Raw genomic sequence first — 12,980 nt, forward strand, 5'->3', positions numbered from 1 at the left:
AATATTCCTTGAGCAAAGCAATATTCCACAAATCCATCACGATAACTAGGGGGCAACTTGCTCAAAAGCCGATCCACATGTGATCCAAACCTCAATTCGTAACCACCTTCTCCTTCCAAAGCCCGAAGCATACCAACCAATGAATGTACTGAAAGGGCAAAGTCCTCAAATGCTTCAGCATCCCCAAATTTTATAGGTGAAGCATTAAGTATTGTTCCTATTTCACTCTGAACTAGCTGCCTTGGTTGACCATATTTCTCTTTTAGCGCTTGCAGGGAAATCAAATATGGATTTGGGCAATGCATATACACTTTGGCCAATTTGTGTGCACCAGGAAATTTCAAACATCCAAGCAGCACTTGGTATTTGTACTGTTCAGTTAGATGGGGATGGCCATTTAAAAGACTGTCTAGTCCCATTTTGAAGAGATCAAAATCACTCTCTTTGCCACTCTCAAACCATGGCAGTTTCGGCCTAGGAATCCCACATGATGAAGCAATAAGCAAGTCCATCATATTGGGTGCGACTTGTACTGAAGGTGCATAGGCAGATGGCTTTGACAGGAAGGGTGATTCTGTAGGCATGTCAGAAATTGTAGGAGGGACATCCACAAGCTGGAAAGGCTGATGTACAAGTCGTGGATCCCCAGGCAGTTGGTGCCTGGCGTTTCCACTCTGCATATTGTTTGTTACATGTTGGATTGGTGTATTAATTATAGGAAACTAAAATCCTGTTGGTCTTGGGACATTATTGTTGCAGTAGGGACCCTGGCACTGTCAACCTTATTTCTGCAGTTCAGGTCTAATGGATAGGACATGGTGAAGGGCTCTGCATTCACATTAAGCAAATCTTTAGTTGGTGCTGACAGATTGGAGAAGTGCTTTGGGATCTGGGGAACAGTAGGGGTCACAATCCCTTTGTGTTCATTTTCCAAAACAAATGAAGAAATCATTTGTGCTTCTTCTAAGTCCTGTTCAGCCCTTCGGAGACGTCGCTGCTGGGACAACTGCTGGGCTATAGCCTCTCTTTCCTTCAAAGCTTCTCTAGCCTGAGTGTCTAGTAGTCTACATCGCTCATCTATTTTAAGCGTGCCTTTTGTCTTGATGGGTAATATCCCACCTCATAGGCTCCTAGCTGGGGTGGAACGCGAGTCTCCCGGTGGATGCGGAAGCGAACTGACTGCTGGCTGCATGCATCTGCGGCAGAACTTGTTTGGCAAGTTGTGCTCACTGTGCATTCAGGAGGGTAACTCGTCTCAGTACATAAAACAGAAGGACTGACCTGACCAGCTACTGAAGGGTTAACGTTTCCTGCCGTACTGATTAGATCCGCCTTATCTGAAGTGTTACTTTGAAGAGCTGGGCTCAGCTCATCAGCGCTTGCTCCTTATCCATTTGCCTTTGAACTTTATCCTTGTAAAAGAAAAATTCCGGCTCGAAGGACCATAAAAATGAGAGCTGGTCTCGGTATGACAGGCTGGTGTAAGAAATGCGGGTGAGATAAAGTCCAAATGACTGTAGACACGATCAGATGTCTGGTCACGGGAGGTGCCGCTATTAACTCCACGATGATACAACTTTGTTTGTAAACTCCCCTTTCCAATATCGAGGTAAACATTAATTTCAAGCACAATCTGAACTCTGAAAGTACTTTAATTCCTGTTGCTGTCGTCTGTAAACAAAATTAAATACATACACTAAGTTACAACGTTACGTACAAGTACACATTTTAAACACTCTGAATGTGTAAGTTTAAAAAACATTTGAACCTCTTTATATCAAATTATCTATGATAAACTTACTTTTCCGCAAGGACGCACAGCATCAATGGCTCAAGTGATAAGAGAAAAGGACAAACTATTCTCACAACGTGCAGCAAGTAAACAAAGAAACGGAAGACGTGCGAAGCCTGAACTTTCACCCGGAAATATGTAGGAAAAGTTCTACAAGTGATTTTCAAATATTCTGCCATTAGAGGTCGCAATTCAACCTGACAAAGGACTTTGACATAGCCGCCCCCAAATTTGTTAGCACAAATTTGTACTTCAAGATGAAAGTCCTCATCACCCATCTGGTCTATATCCATCACAGTCTTCAACAGTAATTTCAAATATTCTGCCATTAGAGGTCGCAATTCAACCTGACAAAGGACTTTCTGACAGAGGTATAAGAGGAGCCTGCACAGTAGAAAAAAGGGGGACATCTGAAGAGAAAGACAGGGTGGACAGAGGTTAAAGAAAGGAAAGAAGCAGGCTCTGCAGGAGGGCCATGGACAGTAGGGACCTGGGGCTGTAATGGATGGTTGGCTGTGCCTTACATTTGGGCGTTTCCTCTGTTGTGAGGTCCCAAGCAGAGTAAGCAGAGGAGACAATTTTTAAAAGGATGCACCAGGGACTTGATTTTAAAGAGAAGCTTCCTGCATTACAGTTTTAAGCTCATGTTTAATGGATTATTTATGGGAATGTTCTTAACCTTCATGAACACTGTTTTTATGGATTATTTATTTACTGGGGAAGATTTCAATATCGTGATGCAGCAGCACCACTTGAGTAATACAATTAATCAAAATAATTTTTGTAGATGAATCTTAATATTATATACTGTACATAACTGTCTATTTACCCTTATGTATATACTCTTGTTTTGTGGTGTTTAAAGTTTTCATGAAAGGCACTTAAACCTCTAAGGTTCTTTTTATATTGGTGGACAGGTTAACACTGACAATGCCTTGACTTACATGCACACCCTGCTTACCTATTTTGCATTTGGTCATTACTTATGTTTCAAACACCAACACCTTAGCCGGTTTGAGAACTCCTCTCTCATTGCAAAGGGTTGCACAAATCAAATAGCAATATTTCACAATTGAGGAAGTAGATATCCTCCCAGTGGTAACTGGGACAGCAAAGGAGGTACTGAGTTATTTTGAAATTGTAGAGGAAGAAGTGCTACTTCTGCAGTGGGCTGGCAACAGGGTTTGTTTCCTGCTGGAGCCAATCCCAGCCAGCACAGGATGCAAGGCAGGAACAAACCCCGGGCAGGGCGCCAGCCCACCGCAGGGCACACACACACACACACACACCAAGCACACATTAGGAACAATTTAGGATCTCCAATGCACCTAATCTGCATTTCTTTGGACTGTGGGAGGAAACCGGAGCACCCAAAGGAAACCCACACAGTCGCGGGGAGAACATGCAAACTCCACACAGGGAGGACCCAGGTCTCCTTACTGCAAGGCAGCAGCGCTACCATTGCACCATCGTGCCGTTCCTCACCAGGACCAGATAATGTTTAAAGACTTTAGGGAGTACATATATAAACCCTTGATGCATATTTTTCAGGAAGTCACTAAGCACTGGGGAAACCAAAAAAGACTGGAAAATGGCAAAATGTTATCTTGTTATATAATAATCGGGAGTGATCTCCCCTAGACTTTCTTGTATACTCAGATGTGGGGATGGATATTTGAGGAGTAGTCAAGTCAAAAAGTCAAAGTCAAAGTCAACTTTATTGTCATCTCTGCTATACACTGTACAGGTACATAGAGAGACGAGACGACGTGGCTCCAGGTTTCCAGTATAGACAAACATAGAACAGCATAACAGAGGATATAGAATAAATAGGCATATGAAATAGACAATAAATAAGTGACACATTTTAAACTAGAGAATGTGCAATATGCATTTAAATAAAGTTTAAGAGTTTTTAAATAAAGTTAGAACTAGAAAAAGACGAAGAGGTAGGAAGAGGAAGTGTGATGGCTGGGAGTGAGTTCATGAGTCTTATGGCTTGTGGGAAGAAGCTATCACGCATCCTGGAAGACCGAGACCTGATGCTGCGGAAGCGTCTGCCAGAAGGAAGGAGCGTGAAAAGTCCGTGTGAAGGATGAGAGGGGTCGAGCACGATGCAGGAGGCCCTTTTGATGCAGCGTCTGTGGAAGATGTCCTGCAGTGGCGGAAGAGACATTCCAATGATGTTTCCAGCTGCTTTGATGATCCTTTCAATCCGCCTGATATCAGCAACAGTACTGTTTCCGAACCAGGTGGAGATGCTGCTGGTTAGGACGCTCTCTATAGTGCCCCTGTAGAACATGGTGAGGGTGGGAGGGGGCAGGTTGGCTCGCTTCAGTCGTCTCAGAAAGTGTAGACGCTGCTGGGCCTTTTTGGTGATGGAGGTGGTGTTGGTGGTCCAGGTGAGATCATCTGAGATGTGAACTCCCAGGAACTTGGTGTTTTTTACAGTCTCAACCGTGGAACCGTGAATGTTAAGTGGTGTGTGGGTGGAGCGAGCTTTCCTGAAGTCGATGACCATTTCTTTAGTTTTGTCCACATTCAGCGACAGGTTGTTGTCACTGCACCAGGCAGCCAGCTGCTTCACCTCATCTCTGTATGCAGATTCATCGTTGTTTTTGATGAGCCCCACCACGGTCGTTTCGTCGGCGAATTTGATGATGTGGTTTGAGCTGTGCAGGGCAGTGCAGTCGTGAGTCAGGAGTGTAAACAAAAGTGGACTGAGAACGCAGTCCTGAGGAGCTCCGGTACTCAGCCTGATGGTGCTGGAGACAGTGTCACCGATTCGGACGGACTGAGGTCTCTCTGACAGGAAATCAAGTATCCAATTGCAGAGTGAGGTGCTTAGTAAACTGCAAGACAATGATTATATTTTTAAAGTCAGGGGTAGATCTACTGTCAGTGTTCAGAAGTCATTAAGAAGGCTAACAGAATGTCAGGTTATATAGCGCCTTGATGTGTGGAGTAAAAGGCCAAGGAGGTTCTGTTCAAGCATTATAACACACTGGTGAGGCCTCATCTGGAGTTCTGTGTGCAGTTTTGGTCCCCAGGCTATAAAAAGGACATAGCAGCACTAAAAAAGGTACAGAGATGAGCGACTAGGCTGATTCAGGGCTACAGGGGGTGAGTTATGAGGAAAGATTAAAAGAGCTGAGCCTTTACAGTTTAAGAAAAAGAAGATTTAGAATAAATGTGATTGAAATGTTTAAAATAAAGAAGAGAACTAGTTCCGTGAATCAAGACTGTTATTTTAAAACGAGTTCATCAAGGACACAGTTGGAAAGTAAATTTTGCACAGACAGGAAGTTTTTCTTTACAAAGAGAACCTTAGACATACAGAATAAGCTGCCAAGTAGTGTGGTAGACAGTAGAACTTTAGGATCTTTCAAAAGTTGACTTGATGTTATTTTAAAAGAATTAAGCTGATAGGACTGGCGAGCTTTGTTGGGCTGAATGGTCTGTTCTCATCTAGATTGTTCTAATGTTCTAATATGGCCAAGGCTGGTGACCTCATTGCAATACTTTATCAGGGACCAGAGAGCCACCTATATCCTTCAGCTCTCTAAAAGCTACCAGACGTTTTGGAGAGCGAAAGCCGAAAACATTTGTTGAATAAAGCAAGGGGCATTTAGGGTGGCCAGATGGCTTAACCTTTGTTATTTCTTTTTTTTAATTTCTATTATTTGGTTTCTGCTTTGAATGCTCATCTAGTTTGTCAATCCCCTTTTCTTTTATTACTTTTTTAATTTTAATTACTCTGGTTGTTATTTTGGGTCAGAGATAATTCAAAAGCACCCCCTTTAGTCCACAAATTGCACTTGGAAAAAAATGTCTTGCACAGGATAATAAGGGAAGAGTTTGAATGGTTGTTTTCCAGCTGTTATACATCCAAAGCATTTACTTGAGGTGGATGTTATACTGACTTTACATAGCAGTGAACATTTTGAATAAAAATAGTCCCAGTCCCACCCTAGAGCAGAATCTCGTATCTAAGAATGAATGATGTCACAATTTTATGGCACCCCTTGCTGAAGATGGCCAATGATGATGAGTCTCAGTATTCATATGTTTTCTGTTTTAGCATTTCAACCTGTTAATAATAAACATTAACAGATAAAGGAGTTCAGTTCAGTTTCATTACCCCTTCGTGGCAGTTTGCATGAAGCAGCACATCATGAGTCACAACACACAAGCTTCGAAGGTTAACCGAATTCAAAGACAATGCACACCAGTACAGTGCATGCGGTGAACACCGGTTACAATGAGAGAACTTAAAATTACATGCATTAGCATTCGCTTTCTTTCCTCCTTGATGCTGTTTGATCACCTTCATTTTTGTGTTGAGATCAATTGCCTTTTTTTTAAATTGTAACACATATGTAACTGAACATAGTTGAAACCGCTGCAGGTAATAAATTGAATCGAGAGGAATGAGTCACAGCATATGGAGCTGGCATGGCAAAAAACTGTCATTTACCCATGAGACACGGTAGAACATTCATTAGAAAATTAGAGAAATCTTGAGGAGAACAGGCCATTCAGCCCAGCAAAGCTCGCCAGTCGTATCCACTCAATTCTTCTAAAAAGACATTAAGTTTAGTTTTAAAAAAAGTCTACCACATTACTTGGTACCTTATTTCATGTATCTATGATTCTTTGCATGTAGAAAACCTTCCTAATGTTTGTGTAAAATGTATCTTTAACATGTTTCCACCTCCACGCCCGTGTTCTTGATGAACTCATATTAAAGTCACAGTCTCGATAATTTTAAATACTTTAATCATGTCTCTTCTTAATCTTCTTTTGCTTAAACAGAAAAGGCTCAGCTCTTTCCTCATAATTCATCCCCTGTAGCCCTGGCATCAGCCTAGTCACTTTTCTCTTGACTTTTTTAAGTGCTGCTAGCCTGGAGACCAAAACTGCACACAGCAGTCCAGATGAGGCCTCACCAGTCTTGTACTCCACATATCGTGCTATATAACCTGACATTCTGTTAGCCTTCTTAATGGCTTCTGAACACTGTCTGGCAGTTAATAATAGCAGTCATAAGTTGAATGGTCGTAAAATGCATAGGTCAAAAGTCGACGACTACCTGTAATTAATATGGACCTCAGTGTTAACATTTGCAGTGCACCATGTATTGCATATTTCTCTGTTGTATGCCATTTGGTATGGGATTCATAAAAGCAGTGTTAATGTTTGTGATGCACCATCTACTGGAATGATGAATGTAATGCATTGTATTACTTAAAAAGGCTTGGAACATATCATCTGTTGGAATCACAAATACAATGCTTATGTCTCTGTTATATGCCATATGATATGGGATTCATATAAGCAGTGTTATTGTTTATGATATGCCATTTATTGGAAAGACAAATGCAATGGAATTTGCTACTAAAATGTTTTGGAATGACAAGAGACATAGCAACCAGGCGGACAGACAGGGAGACACACAGAAATGTATCCTTTTATTAAGATGGATTGTTATGTATTTTTTATGATTTGTTTAATAATGTGTTTATGTCATTTTTTTGTGATATGTTTTCTCATGTTCTTTGTATTTTGTGGGTGGAATCCAAAAAAGACAGAAACACCTATACGTCAGTTAATTTACTTCCCCCATCCTTTAAAAGGCTGCTACAAATCAAAGGGTGAGGCAGATCTTTTGAATGGTCCACTTATTAAGAAAAGGGGTAGAATGAAAACCTGCAGCCACTGCAGCCCTCTAGGACTGGCGTTGGGCACCCTGTTCTAGACAATACACTCTATGAGCCTTTTCAGTCTAGCTTTCACATACAGCTCTTCTTCATGTAAGTTAATGATATTTTCCGGTCTGCTGACTATGGTTCACTTAATATCCTCCTCCTTTTTGAATTAAGTGCAGCATTTGACACTGTTAATTATGAAATCCTCCTGTCACGTCTCTCTTCTGTAGGCATCTCTGGCTTAGCCCTTCAGTGGCTCACATCATATCTCTCTAACAGGCAACAGTTTGTCACACTTGGCTGATATAAATCTTCACCTCACCCGTGTTGCATGGTGTCCCTCAGGGTTCATTCCTTGGGCTACTACTCTTTCTACTCCTTCCTTTGGGTCAGATTATTTGCAGACATGGCCTTAACTTCCACTGTTCTGCAGACGATATACAGTTATATCTTAGTACAGACTCCCCGACAGATTCACCTGATCTTAATCTATGGATGGAAAATAACTTTCTCAAGCTTAATGCCAATAAAACTCAAGTGTTACTGGTAGGTCCAAAATCCCAACTTTCTAAGGCATCCACTTTCTCTGTTTCTGTTAATGGTACACTTGTCAAACCTGCCCCTTTGTCAGAAATCTTGGTGTTTTGTTTGATTCATCACTTAATTTTCAGCTACACATTAGGTCTCTTTCCAAAATTTCATTCAATCTTCTCTGTAACATTGCCCACCTCTGTCCATTTCTATTATTTAATGATGCTCAAACTATGGTTCATTGTTTCATAATGTCATATTGATTAATGCAATTCTCTCTTCATTGGCCTCCCTGTAAAATCTATACATATGCTACAGTACATTCCTCCCCCACACAAAGCGTTCTGCTCACATCTCCCCTGTTCTCTCCCAGCTTCACTGGTTACCAGTTCCATCAAGGATTAAATTCAAGATTCTGCTTCTCACCTTCAAAGCACTCTACTTACACACCTTGCCCCCCTCTACCTCACTCAGCTCCATACACTCCTTGTCGCTCTCTCAGGTCCTCGAGTAATAATCTCCTTACTGTCCCACGCACCAGACTCTCCACCCTGGGAGGCAGGTCCTTCACTGCTATGGCCGCTCAACTCTGGAACTCTCTTCCTCAGTCTCTCTGGGATTGCTCCTCTTTCTGCACCTTTAAATCTCAAAACTCAAAACTTTCCTCTTCTACTACGAACTTTAGTGTTCTGTGTAATTTTTTTATTATGTTAATTTACTCTGTATGTAAAGTGTCCTTGGGTTTGTGAAAGGTGTTCTATAAATGCAACTTATTATTATTATTAAATCAATTCCAGTACATATAAAAAAAGTGTTGACAGAACATCATTATACACCAGTGTTTCTCAAATAGTGTGGCTCCGTCAAGGGGGGCGCGTTTGACCTCGGGGAACATGCTTTTTTATTTTTCTTTTACATTTTTTTTGAATTTAGAATGCACTTTAAATCTTTTCTGTTACATTTAATAAAGCTATTATTTGTTGTAAATTGGTCCATATTTCTTTCTTTTTTTATTCTCTTATACTTTAATAAGGATACAGTGTTATGCAGAGGTGTACTTATAACAATTTTATAGACAAATGATACTATTTATAGTCGAGCGGGCGGCGCAAGATGTTTTCTTCTTCCTGGGGGGGGGGCATGACAGAAAATAATTGAGAAGCACTGTTATACACAGAGTTTAAATATGGTGTCTGGCAGGGCTCAGTACTGGGACCTTTACTGTTTTCACTTTACATGCTTCCATTAGGAACTGTCATTAGAAAACATAACATTAACTTTCACTCATACTCAGATAATACCCATTTTTCTGATGCTGTCCTTAATTAGATGCATGGATGGATGAGAACTACTTGCGTTTGAACACAGACAAAACAGAAATGTTATTTATTGAGGCTAATGATGCTTATCGTAATATTTTTCGCCATTATTTAACTTAGTTGGAATCACCATTAGTTTTACTTAATCAGCCCAAAATATAGGCATTATCTTTGACGATAGCATGTCATTTATAGAACACATTACAAAACTATCCAAAACATGGGATCATAGCACTAAGCAAAATGAAGACTGATTAATTGATTGACTAGTGTACTCCAGTAGAGGGCGGCATGGTGGTGCAGTGGTTGCTGCTACTGCCTTGCAGTAAGGAGACATGGGTTTGCTTCCCGGGTCCTCCCTGTGTGGAGTTTGCATGCTCTCCCCGTTTCTGTGTGGGTTTCCTCAGGGTGCTCCGGTTTCCTCCCACAGTCCAAAGACATGCAGGTTAGGTGCATTGGCAATCCTAAATTGTCCCTAGTGTGTGTGTGTGTGTGTGCCCTGCGGTGGGCTGGCGCCCTGCCTGGGGTTTGTTCCTGCCTTGTTCCCTGTGTTGGCTGGGATTGGCTCCAGCAGACCCCCGTGACCCTGTGTTAGTATATAGTGGTTTGGAAAATGACTGACTCCAGTAGATAACATTTTCTGTTGTTTGGTTCTCAGCTCAGAGCTCAGACAAAAATGCAATGCCACCCAAGAGATGATCCTCAGCCAAAAGAACACCAGAAAAGGGCAAAACATCACTTATGAAGTGGAAAGGAAATCAGTAAAGTCTGTTGATGACAGCCTGTTCCAAATGCTTCCTAAGGTTTGTCCTATTTTGTTAATGTGTCAAAATATTTTTAATGAATTTTAGTAAGTAGGTTTGATTTTTCTCTCCTGGTTAATGATTTTGGAACTTATTTTGACTTTTATTGTTTATATAAAATGGTCAGTGGTCAAGATGTTGTCTGACCAAACATTACAATGGGCAATGGTGTCAGAAGCCTTGTTTCCAGTTTCTTCGAAACTGCTCCTCCTTGAATTTTTATGTATTTCAGTCTTTAAAGTTTATCCAGAATAGAGCAATAAGCAAAAACCATTTAGTAAGCACAGGTTCTGTGGACAAAAACTGCTTCTCAGAGGAAGGACATCATTGTAACAGTGATATGCATAAAGAAATACAGATCATGTCAAACCTTGAAGCATGTGGCCTACAGCCGCAAAAGACCACAGCAGGTTCCACTCACCTTGAATGAGAACTGGAAGATGAGGTTAAAGTGTGGGCACAAATAAATTGTCTGCTGCTCTGACAAATCTTAGAATTTGACAGAATCCTTGGAATCAGTTTGACTTGTGTCAATGGGATAGGCTGGTGCTGGTATTCTGGTGGCACGTAGAATGTTTTCTTGGCACACATTAGCACTCTTAATACAAATCTGAATGTCATATGAATGCATATGGGCATCTTTTCTGACCATTTGCATCCCTTTATTACAACAGTCTTCCCTTTTTTAAACTGATACTTACCACCAGATAGTGTGCCATGTCACAAAGCATGCATCATCTCAAGCTGGTTCCAATTTATTCCAATTGACTGTACAGTTCTCAGATGTCAATAGCTTTTTGAGTACACACTTTTCCGGATTGAAAGGAGGGTTTTCCTCAGTACTAGACAGGGGTTTCTAACAATCTGAATACTAAGTGTAAATGTATATACAGTGCTTTCAATACATAAAAAGAGTTGGGAAGGCAACAGGGAATCCCATTTAATAGCCAGGTGGTAATACTTTGTAAGTTGAAACAACAATATAAATCATAATGTTTCCTTTGGACAAACTGATAAGTGTCTCACAAGAGCTGCTTCCCAAATAAACAGTAATTTCCTGTTATCCTGGGTCTTTAATAGTTGAGACCCAGAAGTGACAGAATCAGAGATGGCGCAAGGGGTATGGCGAGGTCATCTTGGGTCTTTTTTTTTTTTTTACTTCTGGGGTAGGAAGAAGACACATAGGTGGCTGTGTAGCAATCACCTTTCCAAGATGTACCCCTAAGATGAATTCCTGAAAAAGGTGTTCTACAGCTGTGCATATCACATTGTTTAAATGAATTTCTTTCCCACATCATACAACACTCAATACCACAGAATGACAAAGTGAAAACATGATTTTAAAACTTTTTGCAAAGTTACTAAAAATAGAAAACATATATTACATTGACACAAGTATTCAGACCGTTTGCTATGACACCTAAAATCTGACTCTGGTGTCCTTCCCATTCTTTTGATTATCATTGAGATGTTGCCACACCTTGTTTGGTGTCCAACTGTGGTTAATTTAATTGACTGGACATGATGACGAAAAGAACACACCAGTCCATTGAAGGTCACACAGTTGGGCAAAAAACAAAGAACTGCCTGCGGCGCTTAGAGACAGGATTGTGTAGTCGACGCACAGATCTGGGGAAGGCTACAAATTATAGCATTCCTGTAGCACTGAAGGTTTCCAAGAACACAGTGGCCTCCATAATTCTCAAATGGAAAAATCTGGGATAACCAGGACTCTTCTTAGATATGTCCACCTGGGCAAACCAAGCAATCATTGTAGAAGGGTTTTGGTAATAGAGAAGACAAAATGTAGTATGTTAAAACCTACGATTAATACAATTCCTAAAAGCGAGGTTAGTAATTATAAAGAGACACCAGCTAAAGGCTAAAATCGAAACCTAATTATTTACACAACAGACGCAGACAGATTTAATAGTACCTGTCGTAAATAATAACTATCATCACACACTTTTCAAACAGAAAGCCATAGTACAGTAAATGGATATATTTTGTACAACTGGAGTAGACACACACAAGGACTGGGCTGAAGTACTGCAGAAATTGATTGAATGAAAATGTGAGTGACCCACCTCCATTCTTTTGAAAGTATGATGTGGAAAATGACACTAGCAGCACTGCTCACTTGTGACTTACTGTTCCCAATGTTGCTGCTCAGCACTTTAAACTGACATTTCTCTTTTCTACGTGTTGCTTCCAGACATTCCCATGGAGCAGTTACTTGGGTCATTGTGCAGTTGTTGGAAATGGCGGTATTTTGAAGGAAAGCAGGTGTGGGCAACAAATCGACAAAGCAGACTTTGTCTTCAGGTATCAGTTGTGTGAATTCTGTTGAAAAATGAGAATGATATCAAACTGTGTATTTTTTTCCCAATGCTTTCAATCACTTCTTATGAGTAATGACTATAAAGCACTAATTACATATGCTTGAGTTGTCACTAAGTTAACTCCCAGGGAACTGGTTATCTCCTCAATATTGAAAAATTGAAAATTTTTTTGTTGTTTTTAAAGTTTCATAGAAAGGCATCCCTTACACTTCAGTATATTATACAGTACTACGTATTATTGCAATATAGATTACCCTTTCCCCTATTCAACATCTTCTTCTTCATCTTTTTTTGCTTCATCTTTTCTCACTTCAATGTTGGGTTGATGTGCGTAATGAGTCTTCTCCAAACAGATTGGTCCTGTGCCTCAGTCTCAGTCAGACTCTTTTCCTTAAGATCTTCTTTAGATTTATCCAGTCCTTAAGATCTTCTTTAGATTTATCCATCCATCTCTGGTTTACCCCCCTCAACTTTCTCTTTCTCTG

The 12,980-nt window shown here is 40.6% G+C and overlaps 1 protein-coding gene across 6 annotated transcripts in view; it reads left to right on the forward strand.

Moving 5' to 3' along the window:
• The window catches only part of LOC120524962 (alpha-2,8-sialyltransferase 8F-like), a 147,833-nt gene that overhangs the window by 107,805 nt on the left and 27,048 nt on the right, over positions 1–12,980 (forward strand). For all 6 annotated transcript variants that reach the window (XR_005632872.1, XM_039746873.1, XM_039746872.1 and 3 more), the window contains 2 exons: positions 10,009–10,153; positions 12,369–12,478. Coding sequence is in view for 5 of the 6 variants with exons in the window: in XM_039746873.1 (XP_039602807.1) it covers positions 10,009–10,153; positions 12,369–12,478 (255 nt within the window). In the remaining variant the exon portion in view is untranslated. The remainder of the gene's footprint in view (positions 1–10,008; positions 10,154–12,368; positions 12,479–12,980) is intronic.

Source organism: Polypterus senegalus, chromosome 3, assembly GCF_016835505.1.
Source record: "Polypterus senegalus isolate Bchr_013 chromosome 3, ASM1683550v1, whole genome shotgun sequence".
In the NCBI taxonomy this organism is placed as follows: domain Eukaryota; kingdom Metazoa; phylum Chordata; class Cladistia; order Polypteriformes; family Polypteridae; genus Polypterus; species Polypterus senegalus.